General features: G+C 32.9%; 1 protein-coding gene across 1 annotated transcript; it reads left to right on the top strand.

Annotated features, from left to right (window-relative positions):
• Positions 1-4,478: 4,478 nt before the first annotated feature.
• LOC127878439 (acetylcholine receptor subunit beta-like 1) lies at positions 4,479-12,541 on the top strand. The gene is made up of 5 exons (XM_052424963.1): positions 4,479-4,671; positions 9,705-9,829; positions 10,315-10,443; positions 10,664-10,831; positions 11,122-12,541. The coding sequence occupies exons 1-5, from the start codon at positions 4,479-4,481 to the stop codon at positions 11,677-11,679; spliced, it is 1,173 nt and encodes a 390-aa protein (XP_052280923.1). The 3' UTR covers positions 11,680-12,541.
• Positions 12,542-24,539: the final 11,998 nt, after the last annotated feature.

The following is a 24,539-nucleotide window of genomic DNA, read 5'->3' as shown; positions in this document are numbered from 1 at the left end:
CGTGAAGTAGTGTGTCTGTGCAGTGCGATGATGTATGTTTTATTGTATAAAATTAAATACAAAGAAAACATCATATTAAAGGGATCTTTTCACGGTTTGGTAAATTGACAAAATTGAAAAAAGTTGTTTTGGATTCGCAAATTTTCGTTTTAGTTATGATATTTGTGAGGAGACAGTATTACTGAACATTTGCTATAGTCCAATATAGCCATTATATGTATCTTTTGACGATTTGAAAACCTAAAAATTATAAAGCGTTGCAACGCGAAACGATTGAATAATTTGGAGAGTTCTGTTGTTGTCGTTTAAATTTTCGAAACTACGAAGATTCCATATATAAGGTATAAAATACTTGCATAATGTATATCCGGCGGAATAGCCGAGAGGACTAATGCATTTTTACTTCAGACTAACTCCAGGACTCTGGGGGTCACTGGTTCGAGCCCTGATACCGGCTACTTGTTTTTCTTTTTTAATTTTATTCTTGATTTTTTACTGGAGCTTTTAAGATCCAATGTTCACATTTATCAATATAAAGCATTTAATGACAAACTTCAAAATAAACCAAAATCTGTGAAAAGGCCAATTTTAAACAATTTTTGGATAATTGTGATGAATAAATAATAAATATATTTTAATGTTGGAAAGTAATTAAGAAAATGCCAGTTCCTTATTCGGCTTAAATAAGGAATAAGGAACTTGTTCCGTTTTCCTTATTCAGCCGCGAAAAAGGAACATGATTATAAATAAAATCAAACATGTTGATATGTACAAGATTGAACTTTTATATCACATACATATAAAATAATGTTATATGTTTAAGGTTGTGGATGTGAAGTTAGTATTTGAATTTGAAAACATCGATACACCCAATTTACACGCACTAACACATGACTACATTGCCAGTCAAATTTAAACCAATATATTCTAATATTTTTTAATGACTTTTGAGTAATAAGTAAATATATTGGAATGATGCTTCGCAAATAAAAGTGTGAAGGTTAATGTCATTTTACAACCTCTCCGATATATAGCGTGAATGGATACGATTAGTTAATTTGTCGATTATGTTAAGGTTAAATATTCTACAGTTGCACGATGATGATTTTGTTGCTACTGCTACTGAAGCTGCTTGTGATGATAGCACTTTTTTTGTTGCTATTGCTATCGTTAATAAAGGTAGTGAAGATCATGACAAAATGAAAACGAAATGATGACGGCGACGAAAATGACAACAATGTCGAAGACGACGAAGACGACGATAACAACGATGATGACGATGATAACGATGATGGGGATGATGATGATGATGATGATGATGATGATGATGATTATGATGATGATGATGATGATGATGATGATGATGATGATGATGATGATGATGATGATGATGATGATGATGATGATGATGATGATGATGATGACAATGATGACGATGGCGATGATGATGATGATGATGATGATGATGAGGAGGAGGAGGAGGATTATGTATTGTACGTCAATACAATACATAGTCTACGTGGGTGTTATTAAATTACAAATTTAATAAGTCCTTTAATTGCATTCATTATTTAATCTATTCTCGTTCGTCCATGGGTCTGATAAAGGATGTTCGTTAATCGCAAAATTGCGATGTTATGTAAACAGTATTCATGCCAAATACAAGTAAAGTTCATCCCAAGTTGCTTGTTATAATGATTCATTTCTCAAAAGATGGTATATTTTATATCGGAAGATTTACAACCGAATGAATATATTTCAGCTAAGAGGCTGCATAAACTCTACATAATTTAACTGGGAAGTCGAGTTTTATTAAAGGCTATCATTTTTTCCGTTAAAAGGATTTCCACTAAACAGGTTGCAGAAACATTACATGTAAAATTACAGGTATAAGTATGTAAACCAATATTTTTTCAGAATGTTATTTTTGAAAATTCGCATAGGCGAATGTGGTTTCTTGCATGTTAATTCGTTTATTCACACGTGCAAACGAACACAAGTAAGTTCAGTTGGTAAAATAAAAGGTAATTGAAAAACGAAAAAAAAACAACACAACTCATCACAGTCGGCTTTGGCTGCCCATTTAACGTCGTCTGCATTTTTTTTTCAAATTATATTCGTTTCTGAATTCAATTGCTGACATGTTTCGTGCGCGGTCCTGTTTTATTCGTTGAATAGTTGCTGCGTGAGAAGGAAATGGTAAGGCTCGTTTTTATTGATGCTGAGGAGAGTTTTTGTAGGAGGTTATTCTGAAGTTATGGTAATCTTGCTGATCTCTGTGGTTGTGTTGAGGATTTTAGCAGTAGTATTACTGATATCCGTCGTGCTGCTGTTAATGTTGGCGTTTGCGATAATGCAAAATTTTAGTTGTGCTGGGATTGGTGACATTAAATTTGGTGGGCGGATGCTGATAACAGTCGTGGTGGTTATAATGACGGTGTTATGCTGATGAAGGTGGTGCTGGTGCGGAAGCCGCTGGTGTTGATTCTGTTATTAGTTGTTAGGCTCGTGATATCCGTGATTGTAATGTTGATGCCGGTGATGGGGATGATGATTCTGTGTTGATGAAAATGACATTTCCGGTGAGCTTCTGTTGTGTAGCACACTTGTTAAAACGACTGATACTTAATACTTAACAGTGGTTTGAGTAAAAGCGTTTACGACATTATCATTAATTATAAAAGATCGGGTGTTCCGTATAACAATATAACGTTATGTATCCGGAACGTACGCACTATTACACTAGTGCAGATGAAACTGTCCATAATATCTACATGCGTCATTATAGCACGTTTGTTAACCGAGATCGCAGTCAAAGTCAGAGGCCTGTTGGTCCACAGTCGCCCAAATCATTTTGGCCAATCAGAACACTGATCTCGAATCAGGGGAGAGGATAGGCTATAGTAAGTGGTTGTGATCTCCCTTTCTGATTTGAACACGAATGAATTGTGCGTTAGGTTACCCAGCTTCATTGGAATAGCATTATATCGTCAAAGGCACATAACGTTTTTGTATATGCATATATGCATATATTTTGGATGTCATGTTCCCCATACCTTTTATCAAATAGAGTCGTTAATTATCGAACTCGAAGACAGTCCCGACGTTTGCGTTATACTTGAACTTTTCTCCGCGGTCTAAGTTAGTTGTTAGTAACCGGCTTAAGTATGTTCACTTAAACAGGAATAAAAGTGTTAATTGACCGCCGCGATGTCTGTACAATACTCTTAACAACGTCGAAAAAGCCAAATAAACGGAACAAGAAGAATGGAATAATCATCGCCCCCAAGGGGCGTGAAGCATTTATGATAAGAGTCAGAAAGGGTAAAGGCGCATATGGCTCTTCAGTATAAAACATAACTGAGCTCAATAAACATGCACTGCCCCGTATTCAATTGCATCTTTTTACTATGAACTTTCAGGTTGATGCATCTGATAATGTGTGAGTTATTCCCCGAACATGGAACCCTATGTCATCATGTATATGCGTCTGTGAGTGATCACAGTTACATATTAGCTTTGCCGAGCAAACAAATGAACATACAATTTAGCTTTCATGACTTATGCAACAACATTACAACGAAGACCTCTGAAGAACTTGAAGTTCTACCACGTCTTAAGTATCGCTACATAACAAGACGTAGTATTTTCATAACCTCGCTGTTGCCATTGGAGCTTTGGTTAAATATATATAAAAACTAAAACTAAAAAGCATCATGAGGGGAGAAATGCTTATCAGCTTGTGTGTTTTTCCGACAAATGACAATTGCTTATATGATAGATTACGATATTTAAAATTAAAGATGAATGCAGCTATAGTCATTAGGACGGTCACAGAATTTTAGGTTTAAAAAGCTTGGAGGGAACCTTAACCCAAACTAAGCCCATGATTAACACATACAAATATTAATAAATAAAAACTAAGCGCATTACTAATCAGAACACATACAAATATTAATAAATATGAACCTCATAGCATCGCAATTTTATTAACAAATAATATAAATTAGATTAGATGTCATGTTCATGAGAAAATGTAAAAAAACAGTACATAATAATACCAAAACCTTTTAAAGCACGCCAAAAAAAACCTATCTGCTAAATCCCTTTTTGTTAATACGATTTAAGAAAGTAGCCTTGTATATTAGACATTTATGATCATCGTCATGCATCTTAGGAAAAACATCATATAACCCAAATCAAAAGTGTAATGTATTTATATTTTTGATAGATAAATCTAATCAAAGTATTAATAAAGAGGCCAGAGCTGTACCACTTTAAAGTACATTGAAGACCGGGTACCAGATTACGCCTTTTGTAAACCAGCAACGAAGCGCATCAAATACATTTAGATGAAACATGAACCATATACAAAGCGAAACACGAAGGAAAGCTTTAAACTGTGTACAGTATTGGAAAAGGTTAAACATTATATTCATCATTCTTAAGTATAAACGGATAAATACGACTGTTTAAACATGTCCTGTGTGTTCATAGGCCTGGTAATATTAAACTGGATTTGTTCGGCGTCTTTTGTGGCGTCGGAGACACTGGTTGATGCCAAAAACCTTATCAAGAAGAAATTTCAAACAGATGGATATAGCAAAACCCTCCGCCCGTTACTAGACCAGACCGACGTGGTTGTAGTATACACAGATATGGTTCTTAACTGTAAGTATTTTTATTATTAAGTTAATTTTTATTTTTATCACAGCAAAAGAAAATTGCATTCCAATATTTAACATGTTCCTATAAGAATGAAGAGTATATAATTATAAACATTCAATTTTGCTTTTGATGTGTACATATAAAAGGTTCTCTAACAAATATATTCACTGATGAATTGCGTCAAACTCGCATCCGCAATATAAGGCGCATGTGTCAAGTAAGATTGCATCGAGGTCAACACCAACAGTTTCTAGTCTTCCCCAGTAAGGTATTTTAATTGACACTGCGTCGCTGAAACGATGTGTTTTATTTTTTGACACTCGATCATTATTTGAACATAATACGGAAATGAATGTCATTTAAACAATTACTACTTGTATGTGTATAACAAGATCCTTGTATATGTGATAATACAAAATTAAAGTTCGAAAGTCGTACAATTAATCGTTAACTGTTTCTTCGGAAGAACTGATATGGAAAACACGAAATTAATGCGCATCACCACATTGTGTTAATAAAAACTATTCGTCTTCAAGATAAATAGTGGAGTACAAAACATATTTGTCGTTTGATTAGTCCGAACATGCCAATCAGGGACGCATATCAGTCCGCGCATGCTTATCAGGACGATACTCTCCGCCTTTATGATATGTTGCGTATGTAGGAAATCTCGTCTTAACGAAAATACAGTCTACGCGAAAAGTGTCGCCCTAGATTAGCCTTTGTAGAATGCACAAGCTAATATGATATGTTACTTAACGCAAATGCATTAAGCCCGGTTTTACCAGAGCGCGGCTTAATTATCTTATATTGGATCCGCAACTGATGTAATTAAATTTGTAATTTGGAAAAAAACAGCTCTCAGTCATGACCTCTGAAAATGGCTTCCAATGAGGAGGACTATTTAAAAATGTATGTATTTCATAAAATTAACATTACCTTTGTCAGTTTACATTTTCGGCGAAGCCTTTTAACCCTTTTTTATAACTGTATCAATAGCAAATGGAGTGTTGCAGCGATGTTCTGCCATTAGATCAGAATTAATAATTTATATTATAGCGTTGACTAAGTTTAGAGAAATCTGTTAAAACTTAAGCAAAATATGGGTAGACAATCATTTGTTATGACCTATCTTTTAACATGTGTATGTGCTGAGCCTTAACTCGGAAGGATCGCTGTACGAGGAACGGAAGTTATCTACCATTTTGCATTCACCTCTTAATTTAAGCGATTGTAAAAAAGACAGTTCATGTCGTATTCGATAGGCAATGCTTATTTACTCGGTGCATTCTCTATGCCCTTTGAAGCCTCTATTTTGTATTGTTTTCTTTATAAATATAATTTAATTCTATGCAATTTAGTTCTTTTTAAAGCATCTGCGGTCTTTTTGTTTACAATTTTAGTATTTTCAGACGCCGACTATAGTCTTCAAGAAATCTCTTGTTCTGATTTACTAGTGAATGCACCATTAATCTCAAGTCTAAGTAAAAAACTAAGTGTAATAGTGATTTCATGATAATACGCCAGCGTGTGTCTGTATATTTAAATGGTTTATCAAATGCTCTGGCGATAAAGGTAACGTATTGATACACTGACAATGTAATATCATGTTACCCGGATAAATTAATCTCACATCAGACGTGCTTGAACACTTTTGCGTGTGTACGTTTAAATCGATTCATCAACCATGAATACATTGAATAATTATGTTACCTTAATAATGCACAGGTATAACCAGAGGATTGATTTTGATAGAAAAGAAACTTGATTCGTATACTGGCCGTTTGCTACTGAGGGTTTCGCGTCGAGACTCCTAATTATAGTACGCAGGATTACACGTCGTAAATGTAACTTCAACTTGTCGAACACATACTCACAGTACCAACTTAACATATTTTAATCGGATGATTTTATGCCACCAAAAACATTATTTTTATTTCTCCCAGTCTATACTGGGGACATATTGTTTTTGCCCTGTCTGTTTGCTTGTTGGTCTGTTTGCGTCAAACTTCAACATTGGCCATAACTTTTGCAATATTGAAGATAGCAACTTGATATTTGGAATGCATGTGTATCTCGTGGAGATGCACATTTTGAGTGGTGAAAGGTGAAGGTCAAGGTCATCCTTCAAGGTAAAAGGTCAATGTAAAGGGTCAAATTTTGCAATATTGAAGATAGCAATTTGATATTTGGCATGCATAGATATCTTATAGAGCTGCACTTTTTGAGTGGTGAAGTGTTTTACAAACACATCTTGATTTCTGTTGCGATTCATAATTTGATTTCCAATACATAGCTATATGCGATCGGCCAGTCTGCGAGTGTCTAATTGCAAAGTGTTTGGGGTGTCAATCAAATTCAACCAAATATTTTAACGAATAAGTTGTTTTTTTCAAAATTCTCCCAAGAACATTTCTATATTGCTAAGTACACTCGCACACAGATGCAATCACACCCGCGCGGAGTCAAATGTGCCTCTATATCTAATGAATGAATGATTAAAATAAATATAAAAAAAAGCTGTCTTAGGCAAAATTTTACAGTGGTTTGAAGTATTAGCATAAATAGGTGTAAGTTATTAGGTATAAGCTTAGCATTAAAAAACTAATGTAATTCACAAACAATATGCCCGAGTCTGAAGTGAGCTACATATGTAACAACCCGTTTTGCAATAAACCCGTTTTGCAATAAATTTATTGCAAAACGGGTTGGAGTGTCTTATTGCAATTTGATTTTTTTACAACAACCCGTTCTGCAATAAACCCATTTTGCAATAAATTTATTTCAAACGGGTTGGAGAGTCTTATTGCAAAACGGGTTGGAGTGTCTTATTGCAATGTGACAATTTTATAATAATCCGTTTTGCAATAAAACCGTTTTGAAAAAAAGCTTCACTATTGTTTTAATTGATTCAAATTAAATGGAAGAGTGAACAGGGAGTTTCAAGTGTTGTTTAAAAAAAAAATAAAAAAAAAATAGACAAAACTTTGAGTTAAGACTTATATGCAAAGAAGGTGATGAATTTCGAGATGCAATACGATCAAACAACACAGAATGTGTATCAAAAGTGATTTCAAACAATTAAGTACTAAAGTTAAGTTAACGCAAACATGCAATAATTTATGAAAAACTCGTTGAAATGTCTTATTGCAATGTGAATTTTGTGTAATAAACCGTTTCGCAATAAAATCCATAAATTATTGCATTTTTGCGTTCTCTTAACTTTAGTTCATAATTGTTCAAAAACACTTTCGATTCACATTCTTTGTTGTTTTATCGTATTGAATCTCGAAATTCCTTCCATGCATTTGAAGTCTTAACTCACAGTTTTGTCTATTTTTATAACAATTTTATTCAAATACAACACTTGAAACTCCCTTTTAACTCTCCCAATCCATTTAGATTAATTGAAACAAGAGTGAAAATTGTATTGCAAAACGGGTTATTATAAATTTTTCACATTGCAATTAGACACTCCAACCCATTTTGCAATAAATTTATTGCAAAACGGGTTTATTGCAAAACGGGTTGTTTAAAAAAAAATCAAATTGCAGTAAGACACTCAAACCCGTTTTGCAATATATTTTTGCACTTCACTTAATTCCCAAATGGGTGAACATCACTTCATATAAACATTCAGCCTTGTTTTATCATATTTACGTTAGAGACGACTTTAAAACTTCCTTTATACCGTTTCAAATCAATATGAAACAATTAGTATATATGTGATGATTTTATTGCGAAACGGGTTGTTACACAAAATTTACATTGCAATTAGACATTTTAACGCGTTTCCCATAAATTATTGCATTTTTGCGTTAACTTAACGTTAGTAATAAATTGTTTTAAGTCACTTTCGATACACATTCCGTGTTGTTTTATCGTTTTAAATCTTGAAATTCATCACCTTCCATGCATTATAAGTCTTAACTCACAGTTTTGTCTATTTTTATAACAATTTCATTTAAATGCAACACTTGAAAATCCCTTTTAACTCTTCCAATTCATTTGAATTAATTAAAACAAGAGTGAAGATTTTATTGCAAAACGGGTCTTTTGCAAAACGGGTTGTTGTAAAAAATCAAATTGCAATAAGACACTCCAACCCGTTTTGCAATAAAGTTATTGCAAAACGGGTTTATTGCAAAACGGGTTGTTACAGAGCTATCTTCTAAAACCCAGTCTAACACGCGAAACACATACATGTATCTTCAAATTAAATGGTATGTGTACAGTTTAATTATCACACGAAATACATTTCTTGTATAGCATAATGGTTGATACATTATCGTTTGTATTATTTATAGTGGACGCAGCCACTTATATTCATTTTCTTGGTATATAATTATTATTGTAAGTGTTTTCGTTCCCTATTTTAAATCACAGTTTTTATATGACTATACAAACAGGCATACACTTATTTCGCAAGCAGTGTTAATTAAAATGTTATATGCAAAACAAAATAACTGCCGCAAACGTCCTTAAATACAAATGAATACGGCAACATGCGTTTCAATCAAAACCCCAACATTAATTAGTGAAACGCTGATACTGATCATAACAACGTGAATCTAAAAGAACGATGTTAATATATATTAAATAACCGATTCTCTTTGTCAAATTACGAGCAAACATGAAATATTTACATCTTGAAATGTTCTTGACCATGTTCTTTGAAAATTCATTTCATTTTTACAAAACAACTTTCTTAAGCTTCATGTAATTCTTACGTGAACATCTTTGAAACTTCACATGGCATTCCCAAAACTAAGTGCATCATAGTAAAACATATTTCTGATTTAAATTGCAAAATATTTGTACAATCATGTAAAACTCAATGATGTTCACATTTTTTTTTATATATTTACAAATAACAACTCGTGTCGTTATATTGTATGGCGCCCGGTGCAATCCTGGTTTGAATTCCAAATATCAGAACACTAAATAATTGTTTATTTGGCAAATATTAGTTAAAACTTCTTCGCGCTGTATTGCTAACTTGATATATAACACATATATTATTTATTTCCTTTAAGCTATAATTGATTTCAATGAACAAGAAGAAAGCATGAAGATCGGCGGATATCTTGACATTTCATGGCTTGATGAATTGCTGACTTGGAATACATCGGACTACGGAGGACTTGATTATCTGACATTGGTAGCACAGTTTTATCATCATTTACGCGTTATTCCGTTAATGTAATTTAAATATGACTTTGTATTTCCTTTATTCTATTTTTAAGTCATCACGTTGAATTTAATTAATAAAAGTAGATGGAACGTATTAGACTAACAAACAATTAATATGGCGTAAGAAATATGTGATTCGCGCCAAGTCAAAAGTGGATAGGACCGATCAATAATGGCCATTTTAATTGAGCTCATTAGGAATAATTGCTATTATTAATGAAGACATTTTGAAATAATCTATAATTTTATTCGTAGATGTGGCTGAACGGAAAAAAATATAATATGTTTTAATGTTTCAATCTTGTGCTTAACATAAATCTATATAGAAACACACATTACTGTACACAAATGGATCTCGATCTGTCCAAAAATAGTGTTTCCATCAAGTATTGTGTTTGTGTTAATCGTTTGCCACCAAACGATGATACTTTAATAAAACCATTTCATTTGAAGCCACAAAATGATGTCTGGAGACCGGACGTTGCACTTCATAACTCCTTCAAGACCTTTACTGGTCTGGGATCTAGTAATTTATTGCTGAGAGTTAACTATACTGGTGAAGTTAACTGGCTTCCTTACCAGGTGCGAAACAATATGCCGATGATGAAATAATATGATTTATATAACATGTTAATACAACATCTCAGAATGTGTTCATATTCATTTGCCTATGTACGAAAATCGGACATAATACGATTACATTAATTTACCATTCAATATACAATATTTTTTTAAAGCATAAGGAATTGCGATTTCAAAAAACAATCGAGGGACTGACACATTTGTATGTTCACATCTGCAGATTCTGGAGGCCTCGTGTGATGTTGACATCACATATTTCCCATTCGACACACAGGAATGTCCTTTCAAGTTCTCCGCTTGGAGCTATGTCAAAGATGAAGTACAATTGATTGAAGGAAAGAAAGGCATTTATTTAGACGAGTTTGAAGAAAATTCAAGATGGTCGCTGGTACATTTTGCATATTTTCATATTAAACGTATTCTCGGATCAATTGCTTAACATAAAATATAGCATATATTCTAACCATCACTCCTAAAAAGCTTTTAAGGGATATGTATAAGCTTCATATTTTAAGAATCATTCAAACGTGTTTTTGATGCTTAAGCTTTTCAAAAGGATTTGATAAACGTAATAATCGATAAACGGCATGTATATATTAAACAATATAATATATATTGATTATTGTTACCGTTTTATATCGGTATCATGTTGGTGAGCTATATAATGCATCATTTCAGGTTTCCACCACAGCTGAATCGGGCAAAGGGGATGCTACAATCCTTATTTTTAAGATCAAGCTGAAGCGGAAGTCAATTTTTTATGTGTTCTACATAATCATCCCCATTGTACTTCTTTCGTTTTTAAACATCCTAACATTTGTACTTCCTGTATCGTCTGGTGAGCGCGCTTCCTATGTTGTCACTGTGCTTTTGTCTTTGGCCGTTTTCCTCACAATAGTATCGTCTGAGATTCCGAAGAACTCTAACACCATATCAATCATCTCAGTTTACATGATCGCAATGATAGCACTTAGCACAGCGGCGGTAATGACGTCATTGTTAGAATCGCGGCTGGCGTCCCGAGATAAATACACGGACTCAATCGGCTCAGGATATATGGCACTCTACCGCTTAGCTCGGATCTGTCAGTGTAAACGTGACGGCCAGAAACGTTCCGCAGATGAGATTGAATGGAAAGACGTCGTTGACGCATTGGACTATTTTTTGTTTTGGATATTTTTTGTGCTTACCTTTGTAGCAACTGTTGTTTTGTTTGTAATGGTGAACACACGTTAAGTGTTCCATTCAAAAATAAATTTCTGAGAATGGTAAACAGCATGAAGTTATACACCCCAGATGGATTCATATTTGTTCATGTGTTGTACACGGTTAAAACCAGGACACACTTGAGTTTGGTAGTATTGTATATATGGGTTTAACTAAGTAAAACACTTTTACCTATAGATGTTTTGTCTAGCAAAACTATATGTGTCATGATGAGCGTTTGCTCGAAATATCACATATGAAATTTTTGTATTTCATCCTGATACTTTCAAAAATCAAACGATTGCAACGTGTAATACCCTTTAATGTGGCATTACCCTTATGCACCTTTTCTCTGCATGTTCATTCGCTTTTTACACGAATATTATACACAGCTGATGTAAATAAGACAATTGAATATACGAATATTATACCCAATTTATATTAATAACACACATGTATATGAATGTTTGTCAGTTAATGGTTTGGGTGCTCATGTGTTGATTGATATGTCTAAAGTTCGAGCCAACACGGGGATCGAGGGGAACCGATTGCCGATTGGATGTCTACCAGCCGTTTGGCATTAAAGATAGGAATCCGCAAGAATAATGTTCATGTTTAAAGATGTTCATTTAAAAGCAAAACCTACCATTTACTGGCCCTCGATCGCGAGGGATGCATATGCAATAAATAAACGTTTTCTTTTTTAGAAACAAGTACACTTGATGTTCCATGTTCCTGCTTAACCTTTGTGCAGTCCAATCTTAATGCGGTTGTTTAAAAAAAAATTCAATCACAGCCCGGTGTTCACAATAATGATTTCTGATTTTCTGTCAAATGCATGTATTTAATTTACATTGTAACATGTTTTAGAGAATAAATGTATTAAATATCATTTTGATGTCGTAGCGTTCCCAAATACACCTTTCTATAGTGTTTGAATATGTATTACGTAATACATTTAGTTCAATGAATTAGCAAGTTTCACAATGAAAATATCAGCGATTATCAATGAATACATACGCAATATGTATCGATGAATCCAAAACGATACTCGTATGGTGGTCTACAGTTTGCATATATAGCGGCCTTTATGATTATATCTATCATAATATCTTTATTTACTTTAATCTTACCAAACATAATTTAGTATATTTAAGATTATGGCAAGTGTCTTTACATTTATATTAGTTAAATGAAGCTTGTAAAATACAATTATACATAGACGAGTGCTCTTTAAGTGAGACTGACAATCAACGTATTGATGCACATGAGCACTTTCGTGTCTAATACGTTAATAGTTGGGATCTTATTTCAAGGTTACATGTGGAAATTACGTAAGTAGCATAGAATCATATCAATTCATGCAGTAATCCATGGGCACTGTTCCGACAATTATGATTAATGAAATTGTGTTACTAGCAAAGCACCAATTAAGTTAAATTTAAAGTAAATAAAAGTTTTCTAATGACAATACATATGTACCATTGCTCTCGGTGAAAAACTGAGGTTATTAGTGTACAAGTGTACTTGTATTTGTGTTAATATCTATTATAGAAAGACAATTAACGCTCAATCCAACGTATGTGTTATATTTCGATTTGTGTTTTAATTGCAGGTACTCGTTGGTATCAAAGTAAAGTTAGTTTATCGCCTTCAAATAGCCTTATAACACACATGTAATTGATGTTGATTTTAATCTCATTCATCTGCTGGACGCCTTGTGTATCATCGCGGGTTGTGTGCTTAGAATACCAAGGTTGATAAAAGTACAAAAAGGTATAGATCATGTAAAAAACAATGTAAATATAGTTTAGTCTTTTAGTTTTCTGTATGGAATCAAAATAAAATTAAAAAAAAAAAAAACATGCTATGGTGTTCATGTTACTGAATAACACTAGGACTAGGAACATATTTCATGCAAATATATATTCTACACAACAATGCAAATGTGAATTTAATAATGATTGTAAGCAATATAAACCGTTGTTTTCGATCAGGAATACTCTTGTACTGCACAATACGTATCGACTTATGTCAAAGCCTGGGATACCCATTTGATGCAAGAGCCATAAAAATAATACGAAAAAAAACGATAACTACTTTATAAGACCTTGCATATTAGTACCTATAGACGTCGTTAGAGTATTTTGGCTACTTGTGTACTTAAAGACGTAAGACTCTTCATGGGGTGATTGCAGTATCCGGGCTATTTTGCTAACAATTCGTAATGCTTGTCATTAAGTGTCACAATATTAAATCAGTTGAATACTGGTGTTCCTATGACATACAGACAGCTGTTTTTGCTTTTTTAGTTGTCGCATTTCGTCGAATGGTCGAGTGTAATGTTTCCATTGTTGCTTTGGATCAAATTACATCAGCCGCTTCGTTACAGATGTCGCAAGCTAGATATCATGCAATAATAATATTAAGTATTGTCATTCTCATGTTCCTATATAGTACTCTGGGGGTTGAATCTATCTGGTACATCATAATGGTACATCATAATGGACTTGTAACGTAGACTCGCAAAATGTTGGGACTTGATAGGTACTGTTTACGAGCTTAAATCTGTTTACGCCAACAGTGCGGTTATTTAAATTGATCGAGGAAATCCCTGTGTACTGCAAACATGAAAGTATGTGTGTATTTAGAGATCGCTTTAATTAAACTACCACTGCTTGCATTGACTGTTCCAGGGCGGTGACCCCATCTTTCATCAAATTGTTATATTTAATGCAGTATGTATTATTGTTTTGTATTGAATAGGCAATTGGGTATTCGCCTTTAATAAAGGACTAACGGAACAGCCTGATAATAAACTTATGATTTCATAGATTTTAAACATTTTGAAATGTTTTAGGTTTGCATTCCTTAACAATTACAATCTCTTGCTGAAGAATATTCGAAGAAATTGTCCTGCTGCTTAATTAATGGAATACATCTAGGTGACAAAATATACTCTATGTCGAAAAACAATCACGTCTTAATTGTTGAATGGCAAAGTTTTTACAATCACTTGATCTTCAAACTAAAATGATTAAGAATATATTTCAAATTGCGTAGAATTATAATAAAATAACTCAATTTATATTATGTACACGCTTACTCCGATTACCGACAAACTCGAAGACATCAAGTTTTGCAAGTCAAAAAAACGTCTTGTCATTTGATTTAATGTATTGACAGTCGTTTTGTACTACAATGATTAGTTTTTGACAAACAGGTATTGAAGACATATATAAACAGCTAATAGTTTGAATTATGGCAATTTTTAATAAGTACTTGTTTTTATTTTTATTAAGATTGGCAAAGCTGCATGTAGGCCTTGGAGACTCGGGTCTACGTAAGTGACAAAATTTTGTCTCAACAATATCATAGAAATAAAAAGTGAATTTGGACACCATAACCCATATTTTTGCTTCATTAAATAAATCGTTAAAAATATCAGTGCCGTAAATAATGCGATCACATATAACACCATATTTTCATCAGTGAATATAATTTTAAACTACAGTACGGTTAATTGATTCATAAATTGTCATGCAAATAAAAAAAAAATTAGTAAATAATAGCAAGAGTATATTAGACTTATTTTGTACCAGTCAAATGTATTAAGATGTAGTTGTTTTAAACAATATATTGTACGCATCATTCGTATGTAAACTAGTGTTTTCATACTAGTTGCGATAAATAACATCACTAGATCTATAGTTTTGATGAATGACACAAATAAACAAATACAAACTTGAGTATCCCTGCAGGCGACAGCCCGTAGTGTAGCACGTGGTTCTTTATTTATTGCAAGAGTCCAAGTGGCAACGAGCGTGACACTATACCAAAGCACTAGACGCATATCTGAAACAAAAGAAACAAATACAATAAATAAAAAAAAAACTGTATGAACATCACTTAAGTCACCACATTTTAACAAAAATAACATATTTAGAAAAGCAGTAAGTATAATAGTTCAACTGCGAATCTGAATTAATTGTTAATCGCGACCACAAGTTAACTTTAAACTATGACATTAATGAAATACAATTTTGAAATGTTTGAATAAACAGAGCCGTATGATATTTTTAGAAAGAGTCTCTCTGTTTTTCAGCTTTGTTAACAAACCAGCTAGAATTAATTGAGCGGTAATTAAGAAGTTTCGAAAAGCAATATTGCTCTCACACATTTATCAAAAGCAATATAGTCTTTATAAAACCCGCTGTTGATTTTTCAATGAGTTATTTCCTCTTAAAAACAACATTGATAAAATGTTGTTCTCTAATGAATTTATGTGTCATATGACAGGGCCTCGCTATGCAGTAGCCCTACATAGTGGATTGTTGATTTGCTTTAGTGTGTTGTCACGAGGTAATTTCCCATTAAATAATACTACGTTTCCATACATTAAACCAATAAATGGACAAATCGCATCTTCGTAATGCGAGCATCCATCGGTTTCACTTATATTATTGTTTTCATCTTAATTTGAAAAGTAGTAAAACAACTACAACTTTTAATGTATTACTTTTTACAAAGAAACATTAAACGCGTTTACAATTCGTAATACTTCCTACTACCCAAACTCAGAATTGCACGTGGTAATGTAGAACATAAGATTAATAAACAAGAGCACCGCATAACGGGTGCCACGCTCGGCTGCAAAAGCTTGTCAGAATGATTATTTTTTATAGGTCACAGTGACCTTAACCTTTGACCTTGTGATCCAAAAGGGGTGTGGCGTGTAGAACTCATCAAGGTGCATCTACATATCATGAAGTTTCAAAGTTGTAGGAGGAAGCACTTTGATTTTAGAGCCAATGTAAAGGTTTTAGCTCGACGCCGGCGGACGGCTGACGTCGGACGGCGGACGGCAGACGGCGGACGACGAGCAGGCTATGACAATACCTCGGGTTTTCTCTGAAAACAGCCTCGCTAAAAATCATAGATGCCACGCTTTAAAATCATAAAAAAACAAATATGTTTTATTCGACAATTACACGTCGCTTGAAATTGTTGCAGGGTCATGCTACGTGCAAGCTAGGGAAGAATCAAATCTATAAATTTTCGGAGGTTGCGGTAACAATATAACATGGTATCAGATTTATTTTTTATGAAATCTCATGCATTTAACCTGAAAAAGCAGAGAAGTGAGGCTTCAAAGATCACATCTTATTGTTTTTCCACGCATTGGTCAATAATAAATTATACTCCTAAGTAATAATGAGACAGCGGGAAAAAGTGATGATTAGTACAGCTCTATGACAAATATAACAAGCTGGTGTTGTGAAGACATCAAGTCAACTCCTTCCAGACAGCAAATCGCTGATATACTTAAAATTGATATTCGTAAATAGCTTCGTCGTCCATTATTGACAATATCGTCTGCTAAGTCATTTTAAGAAGGTGACGTGACGGCATTTAGTTAAGGCACACATTTTCACCTTAGTGCACGAATAATGAATGTATTTTACAAAATATGTACACAATACATGTAATTAGAACATGTTTTATACCTGCATGTTTGATTATTTACCAATTTTTCATTTGACATTCAAATTAAATTAATAACATTTAATTAAGCATTGGTTTCGTATATTGGATTGAGGACTGCGCCTACCATCAGACAAAGGTTAAGCTAAGCCACTGTAATTAAAGACAAATATCCTGTTTTATAAATGCATAAATGCATAGACAAATACTCACTTGTATAACTGGAAAATAAACTTTTTTGAGAGCGAGAAAAACTCGGTATAAGTTGAAATAAGTTATCAATGACAAATACATAAAGTACAGTTATGCGCATGCGCTGTATTCATAACAATGCACTAAAATTGCTAGTTATCTTTTAAGTTTGCGTTAAGAAAACACAATCGGCAAACACAATTTATACAAGAATCATGTCTTCCAATGTATAACTTAAATAACCTTTAAAACTGTAATGTTGCGTGAATCGACACGGTTAATAAAACCCTCGATACCCAACATCTATTAACCCAACATTAAGGTTTAAACGTTTATTTCGACCAAACACGTGTTATTCGGATAGGTTCCTTTTAATATAGTACTCGTTCGATAAAATTAAAATATAAGTTGGTTTGGGAAAGCAATAGTTTGAACTACTAAATCTTATATTTACTTGGAAAACATGTCGTCCTTAAATTTAAAAGGGCGCAATACAAAGTATTGAAAATGAATCAAAATATGGAAAAGATGAGCACGAACGCCTATCGGTACAATAACAGTTGTTAGCTGTCTTTTATTATCGACTTTAGTATAAACATATTTATTTCGAACAAGAATATATTTGCACAAAAACAATGTATACACCATTTAAGTAAGTACATGTTTGAAAAGGATTAGAACGAAAGATGTACTCTTATTTTTTTCTTCTCCGTATAGTATAATATATAGTGTATGTCGTCATGCGAACATAGTTGGTTTACAAAAAAAGTAAGTTAGACAGATGCGTTAAGTGCGAATAATAAAGAAAAAAAATAAGACAATAGTAGCAATTGAACCATGTATGAGAATTGAAAGAATAACAGTTAGATAAATAATACAGAAAATAAATATATTAGAATGTAGAGACAATTTGAATAACAAAGAAGCTGAATGAATAGCATAAAATGCAATAATTACACACATGTGTATATAGCATATGTAGATGAGAAGTAAGAAAGTAATGGACGTTCTGTAACAAGTCTATGATCGAATTGTTTGCTATTGACAATGTTTCTGTGCACTGCATCAAAAAATGTGTTTGTGTTGAAGTTGAGTGAATAATCACCGTACAGTATAGTTTCAACAGTTGGGACGGAGTACATTGATATACTATTTAACAATTCTCCACGAATGTTAACATAATCATTACATTCCAAAAAAATAATCGGTAGGCGATTCTATTACTCCACAATGGCAAAGCGGAGAAGCCACAATATTGCGTCTAAAAAGATGGGCATTAAGCGAACTAGAATTTGTTCTGATATGCGTGAGTAATGTTTGTGGACGCCTTTCACCGAAAGTAAAAAGTTGATTTTGCACTGGTCGGTCTAAATTTATAAGCCTTTTAAATGAGTTGATTGACTCAGCACATTTAGTGTTGTCAGGAAGTTTATTCCAATCGTCGAGTGTAGAAGGAAGAAAATAATGTAAGTACATCTATGTTCTTGCATGGATAGACTGAAAATTAGATGCATTTCTTAAAGAGTAAATGGCTAGTTTCGTCAACTGTATTGGGAACCAGTGACTGTAAATAGCTTGGTGCATTTCCAGAATTCATTTTGTACATTAATAGCAGCTTATGCTTGCGTCGTCTTTCACTTATACTTTCTCAGCCAACTTCATGATAAAGTTCATCTAAAGATACCAGTCGAGTACACCCAGATGATATACGAGCTGCCTCTGTTTGGATTTTTTCTAATTCGTCTGTTTCGTATTGAGAACAATTCTCAAATACAACATCTGAATATTCTAGTATGGGTCTTGTGAATGCAATGTAAATTATGTCAATCGATTTTCTATCTAAAGTCATTTTTAATTGACGCAATATTTGATATGTTTCCATGCTGTTTCTTTAATAGATGTTATATGATTGTGCCAGTTGCAGTCATTTAATAAAAATACACCCAAATGTTTATGGACACTAACAGTAGGTATCTCGACGCCTTGCATTGAAAGTGTTGGATGAAACGGTTTATTTAGTTTGCGGGATATAATCATAGTTTAAGATTTGGAGGGATTAAATTGTATTAACCATTTGTCAGCCCATGAGAAAATTGTATCTATATCAGACTGCAGAATTGCTGCAGTTTCATTTGGCAACTTTACAACCATTAAGAGACTAGTATCATCGGCAAACAAGTTTATTTGTGCCTGTATGTCAGTAACTATATCATTTATGTACACCAGAAAAAGGAGCGGACCTTAAATAGAGCCTTGGGGAACCCCATCGAGAATGTTAATAGAATTGGACTGTGGCTCTGGTAAAATAATAGTTTGCTTGCGATTAGAAAGATAATTAGAAAAGAATAACAGCATGTCACCTTGAATGTCTGCTTTTTGAAGTTTGTATTATAAGCCCTTGTGTCAAACCTTATCAAATGCTTTACTAATATCGAAGAAAACAACTCTTACCTCTAGGCCATTGTCCAATGCTTTGCAGAAAGTGTAATAGATATATGTTAACTGGTTTACTGTTGAATCTCCTGGCCGAAAACTAGATTGACTCGGTGTGAAGAATGAATTAAAATTAAGAAAATTAAAACGTGTTTATAAACTATACGTTCAATTTTTTTTCAAAAGTATTAAATAATGAAATTGGTCGATAGTTTGATACTTGCGAAGGGTCACCCTTTTTAAGGATCTGGCAAACATTTGCAATCTTCCAAGAGCTGGGCATTTTGCCAATAGAGAGACAATAGTTTTAAACAATCACATAGAGGTGTACTAATTTCATGCATTGCTTCCTTAAGGATACGATTATCCAAAGCATCAGGACCTGACGCTTTGCTTAATTTTAGGCATTTAATTGCGTCAATGACTTCATCAGAAGATATGTGTATTGACTGCATGGTGTTTGTACATTCATTTTGTAGTGGCGGAAGTCCGTGATTTGGTTCGTCAATTAATGATTGACTAGCAAAATAATTGTTAAGTATATCAACTTTGTTGATATCATTATCCACGAACATATTTGTTTGTTCATCATAAAGAGGCGGAATAGATCTATTTAAGTCAGATGAGATAATTGTTCGAAGTGTTTTCCACTAGTCTTCAGCACATAGTTCACAAGACTTAAGTTTATTGGCAGTTTTACCAAAGTATGCTTTTTTAGAATTTTTCAAAAGTAAAACAACATCGTTTCTAACGGTTCGGAATTTTGATAACTTTTTTGGCTTTCCGATACAATCTTTTTCGTAGCCGAATCTTTTTCTTGATATAAGAGTTCATCCATGGAAGATTATAAGAGTGTATATATACAATTTTATTTGGAATGCATTCATTAGCAGTTTGTAAGATAGCATTTGTTATATTCTCAGCATAAGTATCTATGTCGTCATTTTTAATAAGTTCCCAATCAATCATTGATAATAAACAGCGTAATTTATCATAATTCCCAAGGTTGTAACGCCATATGTGTCGAAATTAAGCTTTTGAAGTAGGCTTTTTGTATTTTAAAATTCCAATTATGGGGCAGTGGTAACGGATGTTTTGATCCAATATTGGTTCTCCTACATCTGACACACGTATATTACTTTGATAACTTACAAATAGCAATATAAAGAAGTGAAACTCCAGCTGCTGGAGCAGTATTGAATTTTCATTAAAAACAATTAGTAGGTCCTTTATTTAAGGCAAGTGACTGATTGCCCAAACAGTACAAAACAGCACAATACAGCACAATACAACCAACATAAACACAAAATATGAATAAAGCTGGGGTCACCGCCTTGGAACGGTCAATGCAAAGCATTGGGGGTTTAAACCTGGTTATAGAGCGCTCAACCTCACACTTGGCCCAGCAATATTCATAATACATTTAAGTGTAAATAAAATTTAACGTCATAGCATTGTAACTCAAATTAAACAATAATAAAAGGGAATTAAAACGCATTCAATTTAATTACTATTTAATTACTCAATTGCATTGAAGATACAAGAGTAACAGAATTACAACTTTTTGACGAACGATCAAATAAAACTATTAACAATTGTCAACTACATTCCTTCTTTATAGAAAAGATTTGAGAATATAGAATCATAGAGTTAATATCTCAGATAATCATCGCGCAAATACAGGCAAGTCGATTATTGAAGAAGACGATTCTGTAAAATGTGTAGATTAATTGATAATTTGTGTTAAGTTGAATTGCAGACAGAGTTCGTGTATTTTACGCGAAGAAAATGGGCAGAGGATATTAAAGTTAAAATCGCCCGTTATAATTATATCCTTTATATTTGTATCTGACGCTAGTCCAAATGAGTTTTCTATAGCTTTTAAATAAGAAGTATTTGCACTTGGAGGTCTATAAAAAAAACTCCGAATATAATTGATTTGTTTTTATTGAGTTCAATTTGACTTTATTAAGTTCAATCCAAATACATTCAGTTTGATTCAGCTCAAGATCAAGTCTGCGCTTAAACGGAATATTTTGATTCACGTATATAACAACATCTCCATAAGAATCATAAGGACGATCGTTGCGAATTGGTTCATGAAAGCCATTAAACAGAAGCTCGTTCGATACAATCGAATTTTTTTACCATGTCTCCGTAAACGCAATTATGTCAAATTCTCGTAAGCCTGTGTATAGTACATCTATTGTGTTAACCAGACTTTGACTATTGTAATGTACAAACGATATATGGTTTCGCGCTGTAGTATTGCTACTTGATAAATAACTTTCGGAATCACCGCTTATGTTTAGCTCAGCTGGACAAGGGCCTGGGTTTAGTTGTATGCCCCTTGATCGCAGAAGTATAATTGAAAACCATGACAGTAGTAACACCATCGAGAACCATTTTAAAACTGTGATAAGAAATGAAATATCATAATAAATGTTTCTTCCTATTTAAACACGCTTGCGTAGATGTTCTATTATTAAAGGAACATGCATGCATCTATTTATACTAATGTGTATTGAAACAATGTTTAAGGGATTTGACAATATATGATATGCGCACATCATGTGCAGTAGCACAGGTAAATGTAATAAAGCTCTATAAACGATAATGACAGCGGATTTCGATCAATATTTAATATTGTGCATAATGAAATGTCTAAATAAATACAACATGAGACTGAAACGCTGACATGATTCGTTTGTTGCATTCATACGCTTGTTCACGCTTCAAAATTAACTGTTTAAGACTATGATCACAGACATTGCTGCAGAACGGATGTAGTGAGGAAATCGAGGAAGGAAAGAAGAAAGAAAAGATAAAGCAAGAGCAGAGCATAGGAAACAATAATTTGTTAGTAAACATACAAAGGACTTTATAATGGTCATGTTGGGTATATTGTAAAATACACACTTATAAAATTAAGTAATGGAGTCATTGCTTTACGTTCCTGTGTGGTTAGCGATTGTGTCCATCTAAGTCAATCAATGAGTGAGTGATACAGTACAATTTTCAAGTATACTACTAGACTTCAATCTAAACAAATGTACATGTGTGACAATTTTGGATGTTCTTTGAAAGTTAACTTATTTGAACAAGAATACGAAACAGCAATAAAGTATATCTTTATGTCATACCATACACAATTATTTCAATTATTTCATAAAAAACACAGAGCCGAGCACACACACAGGAAGAAAACAATTAAAAAAACTTCCTGTATCAAATGGATGTGTTGTGGCTACAGCGTGAACACAATGCCATAATCTAATTATGTGTAATAATTTAGAAAAGAAAAGGTTTATAAGACAATTACACATCTTGCGAGGCACAACAATATCGCCACGCAACAGAAGGAAATATAAGACAATTGCACATCTTGCAAGGCACCAAAAATATCGTCAATCAACCGACGGAGACAAAACAAATACCAATATCGGATGGTTGTGTTGTGGCTACAGCGAAAAATAAACAATGCAATCATCTATTTATGGGTAACAATTTAGAAAAATTATATAAGACATTTGAACATATGACAAGTACAATTCAGTAATATACAACATATCAAACAAGAGGCATACATTTCTAAGTTGCTTCCATTAAAACATTGCTTCATGTATTTAATACTATGCTGTATATTTATAACAATAGTAATTATTTGTTAAAAAACAAACAATGCGTCATAAGACACCTTCACGTTTCACAAAGCCAGAAAAGAAAGAAATATTTACTAGACGTTTAGCACCAACAATGCAAAACTTTAATAATAATTCCATGTATATTTCGTTTAAATTACTTATCGATATTACACTTTAAAAAGACTCTTATAGCGAAACGAAAAGCTAGAGTCACGAAGTGTAATTTTTAATATATACATATTTATTTACAGATACATTTAGTAATTTTTTATATGTACTTATATATTTACACATACATTTAGTATTTACTTTTTAATATATACATATTTATTTACAGATACATTTAGTATTTTTATATTTAATTTTTGTTATGTACATATATATTTACATATACATTAAGTATTTAATTTTTAATATATACATATTTATTTACATTAACATTTAGTATTTAATTTTTAAAATATACATTTTTATTTACAGATACATTTAGTATGTTAATATGTACATATATATTTACATTTACATTTAGTATTTACTTTTTAATATATACATATTTATTTACATGTATAGTTAGTAAATTTTGATATGCACATATGAATTAACATATGTATTTAGTAGATCCTGTATTCAAAATAACACAATAAATGCATCTCTATCGTAATATGAGTGGCTATGATAACTCAGTGTAAATTCCGTATACTAAATATACTGTTATTGTTGTTGTTTATGCACCATGCTGAGACTCTAATAACGAAAAGAAATGTTAGAATCTCAAGGTGCAATTCTATATTTTTCGTTTGAGAGGCAAGCACGTACGATTATTTCCAGCTAAGGATGTTAATTATTATGATTTTTACTCCCAAACTTTTCGAAACGAGAAAAAAAAGTTCGTCTGCATACACCGGTAAAGTGTCTCTTTGTTATTTTCTTTTATGACACACCCTGAAACGAAATGTATGTCAAGGGCGTGTTTCTCGAGTGAGCAGCATTTTAAATCATACGTCTATTTATGTAATAACAAAAAAATGTTTCTTCTCAATACTGACGTGCTCACGTTGTAGGATGTAGGATGTACGATGTGTGAGATTTATTTGACTAGAAAAATATAAAAGGTGTGTGAATTATGTATTCAGCAAA

Source organism: Dreissena polymorpha, chromosome 4 (assembly GCF_020536995.1).
Source record: "Dreissena polymorpha isolate Duluth1 chromosome 4, UMN_Dpol_1.0, whole genome shotgun sequence".
NCBI lineage: Eukaryota > Metazoa > Mollusca > Bivalvia > Myida > Dreissenidae > Dreissena > Dreissena polymorpha.
The sequence above is the reverse complement of the archived record's forward strand: the minus strand, read 5'-3'. Positions and strand labels throughout refer to the sequence as shown.

Coding starts and splice junctions, on each gene's coding strand:
- LOC127878439 (XM_052424963.1), top strand. CDS start 4,479: ATGTCCTGTGTGTTCATAGGCCTGGTAATATTAAACTGGATTTGTTCG. Junction 4,672..9,704: donor CACAGATATGGTTCTTAACT/GTAAGTATTTTT, acceptor ATTTCCTTTAAG/CTATAATTGATTTCAATGAA. Junction 10,444..10,663: donor TTAACTGGCTTCCTTACCAG/GTGCGAAACAAT, acceptor TCACATCTGCAG/ATTCTGGAGGCCTCGTGTGA.